The sequence below is a fragment of the Epinephelus fuscoguttatus genome, linkage group LG13 (genome assembly GCF_011397635.1).
Source record: "Epinephelus fuscoguttatus linkage group LG13, E.fuscoguttatus.final_Chr_v1".
NCBI classification, from domain to species: Eukaryota; Metazoa; Chordata; class Actinopteri; order Perciformes; family Serranidae; genus Epinephelus; species Epinephelus fuscoguttatus.
In genome coordinates, this window is record NC_064764.1 from 35,284,684 (window position 1) to 35,304,921 (window position 20,238).

Sequence of the window (20,238 nt, forward strand, 5' to 3'; positions counted from 1 at the left end):
ATCTAAATAAAATGAATCCCGATCTCTCGGCTCTGTGCCCTAGATGCAAAATAGAGATTGGGTCTCTTGTCCATATGTTTTGGTCATGCTCCCATTTGAACGAGTTTTGGAAAACTGTAAAAAAAAAAAAAATACCATTGAAAAAGTGATTGGTTTTGAGTTTGCTTTAAATACAAGATTAGTATTACTGGGAGATGAATCCATATTACCTTTGGGTTTTGAATATAATATTAGATTTGTTAAAATGGCCTTGATAGCTGCAATTAAGTGTATTGCATTAAAATGGAAAAGTGTTGCATCTCCATGCTCTAATATGTGACTGAATGAGCTTTCATCTTATATTCCACCGGAAAAAATAATGTACAATTTGAAGAAGAACCAAAAAGCCTTTGATGAGGTATGGGGTGACTTTCTTGCTTTCGTGCACAAAGAATGAGGCGGACTGAATTCTTTCTGAGACGATGAACTTTGAAAATTTTTGAAAAACTTTGTAAATGAAATTTGACTTACGCAGACGTTTGTGTAGATGTGTATTTATTTATTTATTTTAATTGTTTGTTTTGATAATTGTACCCTTCTTGTTGATATATGAGGGGTTGGGGGGGTGGGGAAGGGTTATAAAATTTTCTGAATATGATTTTCTGTAAATACCCTTAAACTTATAAATAAAAAATATATGGGGAAAAAAATACACCACAGGAATACATTTACAAAAAAACACATTTACAAAACATATTCATTCATTCATTCATTTCCGTAACCAGTTATCCTGTTGGGGGTCGCGGGGGGGTGGAGCCTCACACTGACATTGGGTGAGAGGTGTACACCCTGGACACGTTGCCAGATTATCACAGGGCTGACACATAGAGACAGACAACCATTCACGCTCACATTCACACCTACGGACAATTTAGAGTTACCAATTAACCTGCATGTCTTTGGACTGTGGGAGGAAGCAGGAGCACCTGGAGGAAACCCACGCTGACACGGGGAGAACATGCAGACTCCGTACAAAAGGGCTCCCCCACCCTGGGGTTCCAACCAGGACCCCTCTTTTCTGTGAGGTAACGATGGAGCAAACATACTACCAGGGCCTAAAATTAAATTATTATTAATTAACTGCCTGTGGATATTTTCATTTATCCAGGTCATAGTTATCTCAAGGCAATTGAATCGAATGTAACTGGACGTAGTTTTGTCTTAGAAGACGTTTCACCTCTTATCCAAGAGGCTTCATCAATTCATGCTTGTCTGACTAGTCGTTAGAGTCTACTCTAACGATTCCAACGACTACCGTTGCAGCGGGAGTTTCAACGACCGTCATTGACACACCATTGGAGCACTAACGAACCAGTGACATCATTGGCCTTGTGAAGACCTCCTCAGAGGTTAAATGCCTGGGTTGTGTCCACACCAGTTTGTCAGACTAGTTCCAGCCTAGTCAGACAAGCATGAACTGATGAAGCCTGTCCAGTTGCATTCGATTCACTTGCCTTGAGATATTAATTAACTGGTTTTATTATACCTCCATGCTGGTTATAGCCACAGCCAGAGGCATTATGTTTTCTGTACGTCTGTATGTCTCATTCCTGTGAATGCAATATCGCAAGAATGCCTTGAGGGAATATCTCTTTAAATTTGGCATAAAATTCTCTTAGACTAAAGGATGAATAGATTAGATTTTGGTGGTCAAAGGTCAAGGTCACCATGACCTTGCATCAGTCTCATTCTCATAAATGTGATATCTTAAGAACACCTTGAAGGAATTTCTTCAAATTTGGCACAAACATTTACGTAGATACTTACAAACATTTACTCATACATACTTACAAACATTTACTCAATGATGAACTGATAGGATTTTGGTGGTCATAGGTCATAGGTCAAGAAACGTAAACATCACTGTCCTAATGCTTCTTTTAAATTGGTATAGAAATATCTGATAGATGACAACAACAACAAATGAGGTGACGATGGAGAAGATTTAAAAATGTACCTATTAACGGAGGCAATGTTGTAAACGGTGGTGGTCTTTAAGGCCATTAAATACATGTTGACAAGTGGACGAACAATTCTTTTCACCATATTACCGATTTCTTTGCGTTCCACCATTTTTTAAATGTCTTTGTCTTCTCCTATGGTTGTATCTTGCTTGTACTACTCTGCCACCACGATCCCCAGTGGCACTGCTGAGTTTCATCCGTATCCGTAAGCTATAAGAAATCATGCATATATTAAAAGGGGACCCAGAGTACACACAGACATGTCTAACATTGAGCATAAATAAGCCCTGAGAGAAATTACTTCCCTGTGGGTCCATATATTATTTTATTAGGAAAATCCTGTATAATATGCCTTAAAACTATCCGGCATGTTATTACAATGGAAAGCTCCACCTTGAACAAATGTTAAATACATTTATACAACGTAATAAATAATAATGCCTCTCTTGCGGTTTTTAGTTAAAGTAAAAATTTGAATGCAGAAATTTTACTGTGTGGTATTAACAGGTGTACTATTAATCGCCTTCTTTTAGTACTCTGCGTTCACATGCACAAAGTGTTGTTATTTCCTGGTTTTAAAGGCTGCATTACAGTAAAATTATGTAATTTTCTGAACTCACCAGACTGTTTAAGCTGTTCTATTATTTGCCTTTAATCACTTAGTCATTATATCCACATATTGATGATTCTTAATCAAAAACCACATCATGTAGATATTTTGTGAAGGCACCAATAATCAACCCTTGCAGTCAAACAATACAGTAAAAAAAATATGTATTTCAAAGCATTAGTCATTGGCATAGATTTCGGAACGACGCATGGGACCATTGCATATAAGGGCAGCCCGAACTTTGGAACACTTTAAATCTCTTTTAAAAACCTACCTTTTCGCTTGCTTTCACCTCTAGTTGAGACGGACATGTCTTTTACAGCTTTTATTTGTATTTTACCTGTACTCTAGTGTTGATGTTTTATTGTCTAAACCTATTGTTGATCTTATTGATAATTTTTGTGGTTTTTGCTATTCATTCATTCTTTGGATGAACTGTACAGCACTTAAGTCAACCGAGGTTGTTTTTAAATGTGCTATATAAATAAATTTTGACTTTGACTTTGACACGTCCCCCTCAATTTTTAGATGCAATTTTTAGATGCATGATGCAGGAAAATAAGTGTTTGATGCTCATAACTTTCTGGTGGTGGACCCCTATCCCTCTGTTTCATATGTGTGCCCCCCCTTATGTTGAAACAAAAGCTATGCCCTTCGACCTAGTCCTCACCTGCTGTGTTTCTTATCACAGGAATGTCAACCAACTATTCCACTGACCATCTTTATGGTATGTTTTGTCTCGTCGCTGTTGTTACAGGGATAGGTGTTGCCTCAGAGATAATTGGCTGTGTGTTGTCATTTTTCTACAACTATTTGCATCTGAGTGGATGCAACAAGTAGCTCATTGAGTTCAGAGGAAAACCAGAACCCTCATTTATTAATCTTTGACAGTTTATTTGGGCAGCACATGAATCATTCATCAGCCAAAGTGCCTGTTTCCTACATCACAAATAAATCATTAAAGATTAATCAATAATGATGTGTAATGAGAGAGTAACACCCAGGAGGAGTCACATGGAAACTTAAACTAAGACCAGAAAAAGCTTCAAAGACCCTGACAGTTATTTAAGAAGAATTCAACATGTGCTATCAGCAAGGAGGAGTTCCCACTTCAGAGTGACTGAAGCTGATCTAAAAATAATATGATGCAGGATGTATAAACTACAGAAAATACTAGAAAAATAAAAAACTTTTTATGTGACAGTCACCAATGACACTTGTGCAATATAGTGCTGTATCTTGGAGCTGATATGCAGTTACCGTTTATCTTTTGTTCACTGGACAAAAAACCTCACAAATGGGCCATGGATACATACAACTTAAAAAAATGGGACAGATACATAAGATGCATGGTATGAAGGCTTTGAGAGACAAAAATGTGATCACATCTTTTAGAAATGTTGCTGCTGTAGCTGCATTATCACGTTTCCAATTCAGTGTGAGGCAACTACAGAATATAGTAGTTCTAGATGTACACAGAGGAGGATGGTATCCTGTGTGTTGCACAGACCAGTGTGTCAGTAGTTTAACAAGTTTATGTCTGAAGGTGGGTTCAACACAGGGGAAAAAACGTATGTAATATCTAAATTCATGTCATGTCACTTACATGCAGCCCAGAGAAGCATGTTCCAGCCTTCAATTGCAAGAAAACAACTTAAGTCAAGTCTAAATGTCATTAATAGCTTTGAAGAAGCTTGTGCTTACATAATATTAAAAGTATGTACTTTCATAACTCCTACAGTGTGTTTGCCACTTCACCTGCAGGAAATTTGCAAAAGGTCAGGACACCTTTTTTTGCCCTGAGCACCATGACAATGTTTTTCTAGAGTGGAGCAGAATCTTTACTTTAAAGTATGTGGACTAGACCACAAATTGAGCATAGCGTTAGTTCAGGCAGGACAAGGTGTCAAGCTCAGCTCACATCCCAGCTACATCAGCTGATCTCAAACAGCCCAGTGGAGCAGCTGAATGATAGAAGGGAGTCAGCTGATAGATCACACGATTGCTTTCTATGCAACCAATTGGTGAATCTCATTCAGGGCGCCCTATTTAAACTGCTTTGGCCTGCCTACTATTGCTGCTTCCTCTGCAAGCTGCTTTGCAACCTGCCTCCACCTCAGCTCCTCCTTTTTATGTTGTGTCTGGCTTATCAGTGTCATTTCTGTTTGGATGCTGATTCTGTTCCCTTCCTAGGGGGCTTTGCTGCTGCTTTCCCTCAGGCCTCAGGCTTTCCATGTAGGTGCATGGGAGGGCAGGGAGGTTTGCTCTCTCTGCCTCAAGGCTTTCCTCATTTGCACATGGCTCTCTCTGCCTTAGAGTTCCCACGTAGGTGTGTGGAGGAGGCTTTCTGTGTAGGCTTGATGAAGGGCAGAGAGGCCCCAGAACAGAGCCATACTGCCAAATATAATACTGCAAATGGAAATTAGATTTTCTTTAACTAAAGGGTTCCTGACTGAACTGTGTACTTTTACGTTGATAAAAAAATAATATGGTGCGGAGAATTATGTTGTATATAATGTGTCTAAAAAGCAAAGATCTCTATATGCTCAAGTGATATCTGGTATTTTACCTTTGACTGTTGAAACTGGAGGGTTTGTTAATCTAGTAGGAGAAAAGCTGATCTGTCCAATGTGTTGTCTTAACGATATAGAAAACAAGTTTCAATTCGTTTTCTACTTTCTACAAAAGACATTTCACAGTTGTATGATGTCAGTTATAAACAGATAAATAAAAATATCTTCTCTGTTTATTGTGAACTGTGATGCTTTGTTAAGTAAGATAAAAAACAGATAAACATCCATTTGGACTCACATTAACTGATTAGATTTTGGTGGTCAGAGGTCAAGGTCACTGTGACATCATGTTTGTCTCATTCTCGGGAGTGTGATATCTCAAGAACATCTTCAAGGTTTCTACTCAAATTTGGCACAAACATGTACTTAGAATTAAATTCTTAAATTAAATTAAATTTTGGTGGTCAGTGGACAAGATCGCTGTGACCTTGACTGACTTCTTGTCTCACTCACATGAACGCGATATCTCAAAAAGGCCATGAGGGATTTTCCTCAAATTTGGCACAAACTTCCACATGAACTCGTCATACTTTAGTTGTCAAAGGTCTCTGTGATCTTACAAAACATGTTTTTGGCCATAACGTAAAAATTCATGTGCTAATTATGAAATTTTTTTTACATGAATGTGTAATAGAAAGAAATAAGGCATTACATGGCAGTTTATATCCAAATAGTGAAAGATCAGCTTCACTGTGACATCATAATGTTCTCCAAAAACACTTTCAAAACATCTTAACTCATCAACAAGAGGGGAGACATACTACATTTGGTGACACAAATTTTGTTGTTCATGTTAAAACTGTGCTGATTGTATTGTGAACTGCCGTGGCTGTATTAAAGTCTGGATAGAGATGGATGTAAACTGTAACTGCAACTTGACTGGTTCACTGAGGTACACAACCGCAAGGCAGTCATTCTGGTTTGTTTTGTTTCTAATTGTTTGTGTTTGTTTCTTTTCTTTTCAATTTATGTGTTTTGTTTTGTACATGTAAGACCATTATTATAAAATAACAGTGTCTTGTAATCCCATGTGGGATTGGCCAAAGAAGACAAAACACTTAAATGGAGATTTGTGTTATTTTGCCCATGTTGTCCCCATCTGACCAACTGTCCTCCCTCAGGTTTGGAGGACTATATGAAACGGTATGGAGAGGGCATAACGAGGGTCCTGAACTCTTTCGGGCCTGTACCAAACTTCTCAGCAGCCAGCAGTGAGGCAGCCAAGAGAATCGTAAATGTAAGTATGACGGCAGTAAATGAGACAATGCATTAATTGAAACTCATGCTCAAAATGTAACTATTCATTTTAATCAAAAGAGATATTGTTGGGGTGTTGGTGGCTGAGTGGATAGAGCAGGTGCCCCACGTACAAGGCTGTTGCTGCAGCGGGCCAGGTTCGACTCCAGCCTGTGGCCCTTTGCTGCATGTCACTCCCTCCCTCTCTCTCTCTCTCTCCCCCTTTCATGCTTGACTGTCCTATCAATTAAAGGCAAAAATGCACCAAAAAATATCTTAAAAAAATAAATAGATATTGTTGCCTGGTATTATGATTGTTTTCCCGTTGATTAGGTTGAATGAATATAATGTTTTCTCAATGGTCACTTTAGTTCTGCATGACTGAAAATCAGGAGTTCTTTGTCACTCCGCCATCAAATTGCTCTCTCCTAAGTAGGCATTACTAAGTCACATGCTATCAGAGGCTGTTAAAACGTTAGCCACACAAGGTCACTGTGTGAGGAAACCCTAAGCTGGTGCAATAAATAGTTTAACAGATACCTTGTTTTCTGGTGCTTTCTGCCTCTCCTAGGAAATATTTATAGGTGGTACACAAGTTTGGAGTCTTAAGAAAGTCATATTCTAAAACATTCACTTACAATATTGCCAGAATATATACAGAATCACAACCAGGAGCTAAATTTTCTAAGCTAATGGTACAACGGTAGAGATACATGGAAGCACAAAAAAAACCAGCCACATGAACCACGAATGTTACATATTTAAGTTTCACCGGCATCCTAGCAATGTTACTTAAGTGACGTAAGAAGCTGACTTTGTCATTGGGAGGTGTAGGGGATGGTGGATGGTATGACACCTGATTTCAGACACCCACTAAGCTGCAGACCAACAAACAACAAAACTGCTTGTTTTTTGGCGAGTCATTGCAATGTTTCCACTGAGGACAATGCCACAAAAAGTGATTGTTTTTTTACAGAGACACCGTTGTGTTTCCAGACAGAATAGTGCCCCCAAAACTGGACATTTTAACCCAAAACATCCTCCTTTTCTAACCATAACCAAGTGGTTTTGTGTCTAAACATAACCACACATTAACCACAGAGATTTTGAGACGTAAAGTTCCAACATATCCACTACATAGTGACATAGTACATTGATGTAAAATACTCAGGGTTTGCAGAAACCTGCCAACATTTATACTGACAACTGGGCTGGCCGAAAACCAATGATATGTGTATCACTCATTCACTTCTTTATAGCTTTAAAAGGTGTAACTTCGAAGTTTGTCGCTTGTTCTTTCATAGAGGACAGGAGCTATAGTTAGCTTGGATTGAGAACAAATCCCAGCAGCAACCCAGGAAAAAATAGTGTGAAATCTTCCAGTATGTTTCTCAAACACTGCTGCAACATAATGTACTGTGCATCCACATGCACTCCTGCCTTTAGCTCAAGCCTCAGTGCCAAAGCTCAACTGCTAACTGAAAAGAGAGTCAGGCCAGATAACAGCAAAAAACTTGAATATTGAGTCTAATGGTCATGCCATACAAGTTTCACCTATTTTTTAATTCTACCTAGGTTTGAGGAAATGTCCTTCCTTTTCTCCCAGTTTGGAAACAGTTTCTTTACTCTACTCTTGAGACAGACCACATTTGTGACACATGGGGTTACCAGCCTCTTCTTTTTATCTGCTAACAATGAGCTTCACCAAGAGGGCAAAACATACCAAGGTTCACACTATATGCCTTTTCCATACTGTGAAGGCATCCCAACCAACCAGTCAGAGTCCGATGACAAGCTTTACACAAGCATGGCCAACTGTGTTTGCTAGAACACATGACCAATACAGAGATATTGTGGGAATCAGACCTTACATCCATGCACTTCCTGTGTTCGAGCTAGCACACATTATCCAGTGTGTAAATCAGATGTGTTCACAGCAGGGAAGTGGAGGTTAGCTAAGAAACTAATAGTACCCAAACACAACATGTGCTGAAAGAATCTGTTTCCAGTTAAAACCAAACTATTGCATACTTTTGGAAATACAATCATCTATATTCTCATCCATTGTTTTTGGAGTTCCTGAGGAACTCCAACATGGCAGTCAGAGGACTTTCACATCATCTGAAAGGCATCTATTCTTTGCTTTTTTCTCACGTTTCCTTTCCTGCTGTCTGCAGGAGATGTGTGAGCTGATTCCCAGCAACCCGCAGCATCTGTCTGCCAGGATGGAGAGGAGGGACCAGCTCCTCATGGGTCTGGCCAAGCTGAAGAAGGAGCACTAAGATCAGCATGCAGGGCCCAAAGTCAAGAAAACGTCTGATTATGATTGAAAAAATAATCTATGAAATTTGGTAGATGGAGCAGCTGTATACATTGAGAGCATATCTATGAGTCACAGTCCAGGCTGGAGTTGTCTGCACGCGGTTGTCAACATGGAGGTGGCGAACAGCACTAATAACTGCAAAAGTGCTGACAGAGCTAATGGTGTTAACCGGGGGGAACCAGAGGGTGGGCGCTATGTTTCCGCAACAACAAAGGTCGGCCTCAATGGATCAGGAAGGTATTATCAACAGTAGAGTGGTGGCGAGTGGTGGTTAGCTAGCCAGAGGGATTCACACTCAGGGACTCACATGCCTTAACATGTAAGTGCCACTGGACCATCTGCCACAGGGTCGGCAAAACCTTTTTAATATGACCACCAAACATGGTACATGATTCACATCCATACTCTCATCAAGTGCGATGCTAAAGCTGCAAACTTTCCCTGCGTGTGTGTCCCCTCTCATGAGTTTATTCTATTCCTTGCCAGCAGTTTGTAGAGTTTGAGTTAGGGAGTAGAAAATAGACCCTTTTAGGGCTGATGTCATAATGACATCAGGAGGGCTGTAGGCTACGTAGGAGTCATAAAATGCGGTCTTGTTGTTTTATTGGGAGCCAGAATAGAAGGAGTCATGACTCAAAATTCAGATTTTATCGCATTCCAGCAGGCACTGCCCATCAACAAAAACAAAGACAGCTATAGTTAAATACAATGAGACTAAAGGCCCGAACGGTACATTCCCACACCACTCACATCATCTTCCTCCACTGTCTTAAATAAGCCAAAACAACTCACTAGCTAGCGCTGGCTAATGTATGTTGAGAATTGTTTTGCCTCCAGCTAAGCCCCGCCCACCAAAAAATGCCAAACTGTTTACTAACAGTAAAAGGGTCTATAGCTCAGTTGATCCGATCTGATCAGATTAGATTAATGGATGAGAGGAACGGCTGCTGCGTTGAGTGAAAGGAAACTTTCAGACCCAGCACAATGAACGGCTAAGTTACACCTTCACTGCCCCCAGCGTTCTGCTGCTCCATCTGTCCCCAAAGTACATGTACAATGATAACGAAAAAGTAGGCGATATAAATCCCAATGTGTGGGAAAACCCCAGCTGAACATTTCAACAAACTCTACTAACTCTACAACAAACTTATTGCTAGTGTGCTGCTCGTTAAGCCACAGCGTGCCAGCGGTGGCACACGTACCCAAGGTTGCTGACCCCTGTAGAGTCCACCACAACAACAGACAGAGAAGCTCAGATCACGACACACACAGAAGGAGCGTGACTTCACCATTTGGTCAGGACGCCATTACTCCACTATATCTTCACATAACAAACTGTTATCTACTGCTGTATTAATGCTTTGAATGTCTCCTACAGAACCTTTAAATATTAAGAATGATTAAACGAATGAAAATGAAAATTTGTGGTCTCAAGGTGCCTCTTTATGGACATTATATTTTATCTTTTTGTCTACGACTTGATCTCAAGATCAATATTTTTGAAATAAAGGGATTGGATTAAAGGAAATCATCTCATCAGGTGTTACACAACACATACTGGATTCCTGTGTGAATTAATTAAGTGAAAAAAATGTATTATGTTTGAATAATAAAACTATGGAATCTTACGTCTATGTAATTTTTTTCTGTTCATCCAATACAACGTGTTTAAACCTATTCATGATGGAAAATAAAACTGTCATATCAAATATTAAATAAGTTAGGCTGAATGCTGCAGTGGTGTCTGTTCCCTCCAGCAAAACAAATGGATGATGTGCGGAGCATTAACTGGTTACTGATAAGGTCCTGAATCACGGGAAACAAAGAATGGAAACATGTCACGAGTGCTACATACACTCGCTGTGACTTTCCTGCTCTGGTCATGTTAGAGATTTCATTTCACAGTGACCAAAGTGACCATCACATGATCATACTGCGTGGTTTACATTTATGAGATGTGCACTGCTACTACAAAAACAAAAATATAAACATGTTTATACAGTAGAGGTTATATACTGTCTCCCTCTCTCTCTCTCTCTCTCTCTCTCTCTCTCTCTATATATATATATATATATGAGTTTACATACTAAATATAATGTCAGGAAAAAGTAATATATGAAAATATAAGATGTTATAAAGAGGGTCTAGTATGTGCATATAGTCAGAGACCCAACACTATCTATTATGAGCATGCACATTAGCAAAAGCGGCAGGGAAAAACCTCCTTTTAAAGGGAAACAACATCTAAAGTAATATTCAAATATGTTATTTCAGTGGCCGAGGAAAGTTCAGTCACTATGTGTGAATATAAGCTTCACTCTCTCAGAGCCAGAAACCAGAGAAGTAAGTCTCAGACTTGTGTTGTCATCAAGTATAAAGTCTGGAGCTGCTCCATAGACAATGAATGGGAGCCTGATGGGAACTAGAAGAAAAATGTTGCCACCCTATTTCTCTACAAGACATGAATACATTGCATTTGTATGTTTCATAGGTATCATATCAATGTTTCTCAAGTGATATAGTGTATAAGGTAACTTTGTTATCAGGAGGTGGAGGGACGAGGGGGGGATAGTGGATGTTTTTGTACGTAGGTCAGACACCTGCCAAGCTGCAGACGACTGTTCGAGACCAACAAACAACAAAACCAGTTGTGATTTGAAAGCCCACACGAGGGTGTTTTTTAGATACCTGTCACTGTTTTTACACCAGGGATAGTGGGACAGGGAGATACTGCTTTTTGTTGCACTGGGGATTGTGCCACCAAAACCTGGTATTTTAGGCCAAACATGATCTTTTCCTAGCTATAAACCTAACAACATGTTAACCACAGCATTGTTAAAACAAAGTTTCAGCGTATCAGCTGCATAATAATGTGCAAATGTAATGTATCCCCGGAGCCAGTCTGCGACGCTAAGCATCAGACTCACCCCTGCATGCCGTCTGCCACACAACCACCTGATTCTGCAGGTGGTGGGCCCACAGGGCGACGGCTCAATGTTGATTATTCTAGCTGAGCCCGACTAAGCCTGATGGGCCAAGGCCTGGCCACCAGACGCTCAGAGTAAAGCCATTGCTCCTTTGTGTCTAAAGGGGCCAGTGGAGATGATTCGGGCATTTCTTTAGGATGCCTACTGGGCACTTCCAGTTTGAGGTGTTCCAGGCACATCCTGCTGGTAAGAGGCTCCAGAATAGACTCAGAACACACTGGAGGGATGGCAGCACCTGACCCAAAAGCAACTGACAACCCTCAACCGCCTGACGAGAGGCATAGGACGCTTCAGGACAGGAATGCAAAAATGGGGTCTCATGGACAGTGCCCACTGCGAATGCAGGGATCCACTACAAACTGTGGAACATATGATAACCAGCTGCCTGAAACACCGGCCACCAAATGGCGATTGTGGTCTAACTGACCTGGATGATGAAACACTGGACTTGCTTGCCTCAATGGAGCTGAAGGTCTAAGGACATACGCCAGAAGAAGAAGAGGCTGGGGGGATTACATATGTCATCTGGCCTGGAATGCCTTGGAGTCCCCCAGGAGGAGCTGGAAAGTATCACTGGGGAAAGGGACGTCTGGGGTGCTTTGTGAGGCTGTTTTTTCAGAGGATAGTGGGATAGTGCTCTTCATGGCAATGGTGATTGTGCCATGAAAAGCAGCTGCGTTTTACCAAGACATCATCTCTTTCTAACCACACGTTAACCACAACATTGTTGAAATGCAAAGTTTCAATCCACTACATGATAATGTGCAAATGTGACGCATCTGTGGTTTACAAAAATGTACAATGGCAATATTTTTTCTGGCAATTGGTTAGATTTTGGAGACGCACAAAATGTTTGCTTTCTTTCTTTTTTTTGCTTTCTCTTTTCTTACCCAAAGGAGTTTATTTCTGTTGTAGTGTTCTCAATTCTGAAACAGAAAATATACCCATATAAGCAGAGCACTTCCCTGGGTGCTCTCAGTGTCATCTAGAACATCTTCCCCAATTCATTGTCAGTGTTATAGACTTTTAGACTCTATCACATTATACATCTCACAGTTTAGAATTTTTGCACTCTAGCTTTTGGATTTGGGAGAGAATTGTTAATGTTTACTCTTATATGAATTTTGAAAACAAGCCTATAGTTCTCCTTTAAGAGGCAGAAATCTCAAGCAGAACCAGACTCTTATCCCCAAAGGCAGAAATTATGAGCTTGGCTGAAGTAACATGAGACTGAATTTCAGTTAAATACAGGAGAGGAGGGAGATAATATAATGGAGCTAAGTACTCTATTACTAGTAAATGCAAACAAGCCACACAAGCTGGTTAAATAAGTTGATCTAACCTTGGATCAGTAGTCAGATTTGACCATCCAATCATCCATCCATCAAAAATTAAACTAGTTTTCATTTATAGCTGTGGCTCATTTAGATTTTGACCAGAGTTTGATAATTTGCCCCTCACCTAAATTAAAAAAATAACTCTTATGTTCCACTAATGATGTTTGAAGGTTATATGTGTAAGATTTAGGGTGATTTAGTGGCGTCTAGCGGTGAGGATTGCAACTAGCTGACACTGCTCTTCTTCTCTGGTAACATAATGTGTGCTCACCTTTTTTCTGATCAGCTGATCTTACTGGTAGGAGAATTATTCACAGAGGTCTCCTCCTCTCCTCTCCTAAACAGACAAGGTGTTCTAAACTGGTCAAAACACTAAATAAATAAGTTTCACGTGACAAATCAGTGTTCACAGACAAGTGGCTCGCCTAGTCGCCAGAGCTGGGGGAAAAGTGGGACTGATAAACCCAGGGCCCCAATTGGAGGGGAGCCCCCAAAAAGCTTGGAATAAAAAGTTGGGTTTTTGTTTGTAATTTTTTTAAATAATTTGTGCTATAACAAAATTCAAATTGGCTGAATAAATAGTTTGAAAGCCTTAACTCAAATAAATTAATAAATAGATAGTGGAAGCTCTTTGAGGCCCCTCTCACACCTTGAAGGTGCAAAATAGTTTAGTCTGCTCCTGCATGAGGATTCTTACATGCAGCTAGAGCTGAGCAAGTGACTGCTTATGCTGCTGGAGCACCAGTTTACACCATGTCTCTCCCAAGAACAGAAAATTAGTGTTCCAGAAAAATAAAAGAAAGACTGAAAGGAAAGGGAAAGAAAGCAAACTAACTTTTTTTGTCATTTAAGTTTTTATTTGAATTTTGGTTTCAACAAACGTAAACAAAACAATCATGTAAAATAAAATACAATTAAACAAAACTATACATCTCAGCACATAAATATAACAAGACAGCACATCATCCATCCTACATCATCATACAAAATACTAAATCCTATAAATCCTCAGCCATGAAGGGTGTTGAATAAAATATACATTTGTCTTTCTCCCCTCACCTGTTATAGGTCCTTATTCCCATCTTTTATGTGATTAAGCAAACTAACTTTGTTAAAAAACAAGAAAATCAAAAAGAGTGTGACGGAGACAAGGATAATGAGAGAAAGGGCGGGGGGCTCACAGAGACTACGAATTTGGTGCTACACCGCTGGTGTGCTCACCTGTTTTCTTTGATAACTTAAGATCTAGACATTCGGGAGGTTTTTACATGGAGACATATTATCAGCAAAGGTTTCTTCCTCTTCAAAGCAAACAGACCAAGTGATTAAAACCGGCAAAAACACTGCATAAAGCAGTTTAACATTAAAAATCTGTGTTTTTACGCCAACTCTCAAACCCCCCAGCCCCCATTTTTGTAGTGTAGTATTTAATTTTGTTATATTTTTATTTCCATTGTCACGTGCCAATTTATTTTATTGTCTGTTAATTTATTTTTGAAACGTTTGTAATGTAACAGTAGTGCTTGTGTACTGTCAATTTGTGACTGTGTGCTTTGTATATTTTGAAAAAATAAAATAAAATATACAAACAAACAAAAAAAAAAGTGTTTTTCCAACAATGCTCATTGCAGATTGGCCTCTAACTATGGTGGCCGTGGCAATACCTAAAAATCCGAACGGTGCCATCTAGAGCCAGTGCTAGGCTTGTCTGTTCTGGGCTGCTGTAGAAACATGGTGGTCTCCACAGAGGCGGACCTGCTCCCTATGTAGATATAAACGGCTCATTCTAAAGTTACAAAAACACAATAATTCTTATTTTCATACATGCTTCTTGAATTATATTCCATTTCTGCCAATATATCCCCCTAAATCCTGTACACTGGACCTTTAAAATGAGATGCCTCTGCCTTTGTCTTAAGAGTATTCACACAATTCAAACTTCTATTTCCTGAGTTTGAAACGCTAAAAGTTTAAAGCCAGGCTCTGTCATTGGGTGTCTGGCAGGTCTGGCCCCACCCTGAGACCGGCTCCTCCCTCCCCTGTCTGCAGGAGGGGGATGAAACCTTAAAAGAGAGCAGGTATGTCTCACTGTCAGCTGGGAGACGAGCAAGACGCTTCTTTGCTTGTTTTCTTCACACCTCACTAAATACTGGATTAACTGTTTTTCCCTTCATGGAAAATTGACAATTTTTTTTTAAGATAACCTCTTCAGAAACAGGTGAGTTATTTGTGTCATAATGTTTAGATTTGTGAACTCGTTGCACTTTGACCTAATTTCTTAACATAGTTATGCTGATGACGACAATAATAACAGGCAGTTTCTGGCCCTACCTGATAATTACATGTCGCACTTTCGTGTCGCAAGAGTGCAAATACTAAGCGTGATTTATGTGTGTGTCGGACACTGAAGGAAAAATCCAATTAACTGAATCACAGCGAAAAAGCAGAAACTTCCTTTTAATACTTAAATGTTCGTTTCTTTTAAGAAAGTAATTATTTTCTTTAAAGACCAAATTAACTGTTATTATCCTATAGCCTAAATACGTCAAGAATGAAGATGAAAGATTATAAAGTGTTTCCAGGTAGGCAAAAAGATGGGTTTAATCAGGACCAAAGACGCTTGCTTTCTGAATTTGCGATGTAATCCTGCCCCATTTAATCCTCACCGTCATTTTTATTTCTGCACGTTAAACAAAAAATCACAGCCATGAAGGCCGAACATAGTGACAGCAAATTAATGCGCTCTAGAAAGTAAATCCCGAAGTAATACATTTTCAAAGGGATTATCATCAAAATGAGCTTGTAATACTTTTATTATGATCAGGTAGTAATAGAGAAGGTACTATAGAGTAAAATATGTTGAGATCTCTAAAACATAGACAACATAGGTGCTCTATAGTAACAAATAATAACTTTTCAACGTTGCCTGTATCATTTATATGGCTCATAAAAGTAACCAGTATCCAAAAGTCAAACATTAGACACAGGGAGCAGGTTTATAAAGTCTGTGTCTGTTTTTCATTCCTGTCCTGAAAGTGATTTTAAGTCCCACTTATGGCCCATGTCACAAAGCAAGGGTGAAGGTTTAGTTTCAACATTAGGGGGGGTACATATGAAATCGAGGGGTTTTTGGAGGGACATCCTCCAATAGAAAATTTCCTGCATGCTGGTTAATTTTTCCGCACCAATTTGTGCCTTTTCTGCATCAAAGTATGCTGTAAAAACTTTGTAAAAAAAATGTCTACTTTCATGTTTCTATGTTTCTAAATATTAAGGGGGACATGTCGCCTGTGTCCCCAAAACATGAAATTACTAAATCACTGCCAAATGCCAATCTACTACTAAAAGGAGCTGTAGGCAGTGGTGCTCCCAAGAGGGGACCAAAGGGGGGCATGGCCGACCTGATACAATTGCTGGACCTCCACTGCCCCTGTCAAAAATAATTGGAGGCTGACATTACTGTTTTGTAAGCTAGCAAGAAGGTAGTGGTATCTTTAGAAACTATACAACCTAAGGCATACATGTTCAAACCATGTCGGTGTAGTCTCTTTGGCAAGGGGGTGAAATAATGCTCCAAATTTAGGTTAAATTTTTGCGAGGGAACAACCAACGAGGCCATTTTTAAAGGTGTCCCCTGAACTCTCAACTCAAGATATCAGAATGAAAATGGGCTTTATCAGTACCCCAGCCTGTTCTTACTCCCAACTTGTCAAATAAAGCCGATCTCTGATGTCTCTGATGTCTCTGATGTCGGCATCAGACAGACACAGAGGCACTCTTCAGGGCTGTATGATACAAACCAGGCAGCATCAGTTTGTAATGCCATCGGTAGCTGCCATTATATGAAGAGCGACAAAGTCCGTCCAGGGAGGATGGGTTAGACAAACCTAATCACATGCTTTTGTTGCCTAAACCTTAAGATAAAGGATTTTTAACGAAAAGGATAACCAGCATTTTTGAAGAACAACAAATCGACTAGCATGTAACATAACATGTGAAAACTGGATTGTTGTGGAACTCAAAATGTTAAGTGTATCACATCAGATAATTAGTACTAATAACAGTAGACTAAGAAACGAAATTATATCAGAATGATGTTCTTTAAATCTCCATATTGGCATAGTTTTCACCTAACTTATATAGCCTATTGCAGCAGCAAAATCAAATTTCTAAAATTCATTTCTGGCTTTTGGTTTTGGATTGTCACCCCAAAATTTTCAGTCGTCCCATCTGGCCACCCCTATGAAATATTTCTGAGTGTGTAGGCTGACATCAGGTACATCTCTGCAGACAGAAGTTGTGTGAGAAAGGTAGATCTCCTCATCAACACACTGAACGTTGGGTTTTCTAGGCTGTTAAACTTCTGTTGTATGTCTGCCTTCTACAGGTTGTCTGAGCTTCCACACTCCTCCTCGCCACAATGAGTTGGGGGGCGCTCTATGCCCAGCTGGGCGGTGTCAACAAACACTCCACCAGTCTAGGAAAGATCTGGCTCTCTGTCCTTTTCATCTTCCGCATCACTATCCTGGTTCTGGCTGCTGAGAGCGTCTGGGGAGACGAGCAGTCAGACTTCACATGCAACACGCAGCAGCCTGGCTGCAAAAACGTCTGCTATGACCACTTCTTTCCTGTGTCGCATATCCGCTTGTGGTGCCTGCAGCTGATATTTGTGTCCACCCCAGCTCTGCTGGTGGCCATGCATGTGGCCTACAGGAAACGTGGGGATAAGAGGACCATGCTGGCCTCCAACGGCACTGAGAAGATGACAGATAATGACCTGGAGACACTGAAGAAGAGGCGTCTGCCAATCACAGGCCCACTGTGGTGGACCTACACCTGCAGCTTGTTCTTCCGCCTCATCTTTGAGGGCGGCTTCATGTACGCGCTGTACATGGTCTACGACGGCTTCCAGATGCCCCGGCTGGTAAAGTGCGAGCAGTGGCCCTGCCCCAACAAGGTGGACTGCTTCATCTCCAGGCCAACAGAGAAAACCATCTTCACCATCTTCATGGTGTCCTCGTCAGCGATCTGTATGGTGCTTAACGTTGCAGAGCTGTGTTATCTCATCGTCAAGGCACTCATGAGGTGCTCCAACAAGAGGAAACACCTGTACACCCACACCGACAGCATGACACGGGACAGTGCCCATCTGGAGAACAAGAAGAACGAGATGCTGTTGTCTCCTACACCTGATTCGACCAGGGACAAGATGTGTTGAAAGAAAGATATGGGGAGGTACCAGAGAGGAAGAAAAGCAGAAACTGTAAATCCAGCCATCTATAATGGTAACCTTACTTTCCTCACTGTGGGTGTACGGTGGAGGTTTTGATGTAATGTTCACAGTTTAATGTTGCTTGAGTGTTTTGAAGAGAAGAATCAGTCTACACTGACACCTAGTGGTGGTTGGTGAAACCCCCACCCCCCCACCCCCACGAGCACAAACACTTTACTCAAAGCCTGAATGATTTATCTGGTGTTGAAGAGAAAGGAGAACAAATGAAGTCATGAAAACTGAAGCAGAAAAATAAGGTGAAGTTTGAAACTAGTTATTCTTTCTATGAGTGATGCTAGAGTTTTTCATTTTTATATGTGTATAATATAATTACTGAGTGTGTTGCACAAGATTACACTGACAAAAGCTTTTTATAACATGATGCAATTTTACCCACCACACCACAGCAGTTTTCTCTTTGCTGTTCAATCAAATGAGAATGTTTTGTGTTTTTTTGTCTTTTACTTGAACTAAAAGTGTAGGAAGGGTTTCATTATGTGAGTTAAATAACCTAAACAAACTGTGTGTGCAAAATATGTATGTTTTGGCTGTATAAGATGTTTTTTAAGAGCAAGAAATGTCTCTAACAAATCATATTGCATCACTGATCTGGATCTAAGTCTAAAAAAATAGAGGTAAAAGTTAATGTCACATGAGACAGAAATATTAATTCAGAAACACTGAGGTGTGTTAAAACATGCAAAGTGTTATTTTAAATTACAACATGCTTGAGGTTTCTGAGGATATCTAATTTGTCAGACTCACAGTGATTTTTAGTTATGAATCAATGATTATTTGACTCCAGCTTTTTGCATTTGTAACACTTATATTCGCCCCCTGAAGCAGGATTATGAAATTTAAACAAGTATTATGTCATTGCTTCTGAAGGTGATTAATTGTCTTCATTGGTCTTGAAGTTGAGTCTAACTGTTAATCTTTGCTTTATGAAACACCATCCAGCCTGGACCTGGTCCTCCTGTGTTATTTGGACTTGTGTTGTCGCTGCAGTGTGTACTGACCCCAGCTGGCTGTATCAGCTTTCAGCAAGTGCCTTATTTTAGCCACCACACTAATCGCTGCTCGCCCTCTTAACATGAGGAACTACGGGCCGATCTCAAAGAGAAAATGTCTTTGTGTTCCCTCCAATCCAGGAATAGCTGAGTTGGATTAGTCGCATCTGTGTTGTTAAAATAAATCGCTTTATGTGAACGGACAATAGTGATAAGAAAATATTGGAAAGGAACTATGAGAGACACATTGGACCAGAAATTCTAAAAAGAAGATCTGGATGAGTCACTTATTGACATTACATAGCTGATGCAGCTCTGTGTAGTTAGAGCATGAAGTGTAATGTTGACATTTTGAAGTGGGCGAGAAATATTTTGACCAAAGATCCAAAAAGTCATGCGTCATCCCAGATGATGCAGATGCAAGAATAATATTTGTGATTTTTAATTTTGTATGTTTGACCTCTTCCTTTCTGTAATAGCCATTTTGATGCAAACTTTGTGATAGCAATCATTTTTAAGGGACACACTTGATCATTCCAGTCCCAAGATGTTGTTTTTGTAACTTTTTGGATAACTCTACATTTAGTAGTCTGCCTTAACAGCACACAATGTACTAATGAACAGACAGCTTTCTGAACAAACAAATGAAGATATGAAAAGTTGGTGATTGTGTTTTGTACCTGAGACGTTTTTATCACACTTGCACTTTGATCCTTGAATTATTTTTTTTTCATAAATTAGTGAAAACAAAACTGTGTGGCTCATTTTTATTTTATTCTTTTGAACAGTATGGGTGAGACAGAGCTGGTTATCATGAACCAACCAACAAATTTAGAGATTTGGTGGACTTTAAAACTGCACAATTAATGTATAAAGTAAAAAAATAA

General features: G+C 39.8%; 2 protein-coding genes across 2 annotated transcripts in view; both read left to right on the plus strand.

The window, feature by feature from the left end:
- cryl1 (crystallin, lambda 1) overlaps positions 1 to 10,373 on the plus strand; it is a 57,872-nt gene extending 47,499 nt beyond the window's left edge. The window contains exons 8-9 of the mRNA XM_049595114.1: positions 6,308 to 6,423; positions 8,600 to 10,373. Of these exons, the coding sequence (XP_049451071.1) occupies positions 6,308 to 6,423; positions 8,600 to 8,704 (221 nt within the window). The 3' untranslated portion in view covers positions 8,705 to 10,373. The remainder of the gene's footprint in view (positions 1 to 6,307; positions 6,424 to 8,599) is intronic.
- A 4,779-nt stretch (positions 10,374 to 15,152) lies between these two features.
- Positions 15,153 to 20,026, plus strand: gjb8 (gap junction protein beta 8). Its single transcript, XM_049595116.1, has 2 exons — positions 15,153 to 15,287; positions 17,457 to 20,026. The coding sequence occupies exon 2, from the start codon at positions 17,490 to 17,492 to the stop codon at positions 18,285 to 18,287; it is 798 nt and encodes a 265-aa protein (XP_049451073.1). The 5' UTR covers positions 15,153 to 15,287; positions 17,457 to 17,489; the 3' UTR covers positions 18,288 to 20,026.
- Positions 20,027 to 20,238: the final 212 nt, after the last annotated feature.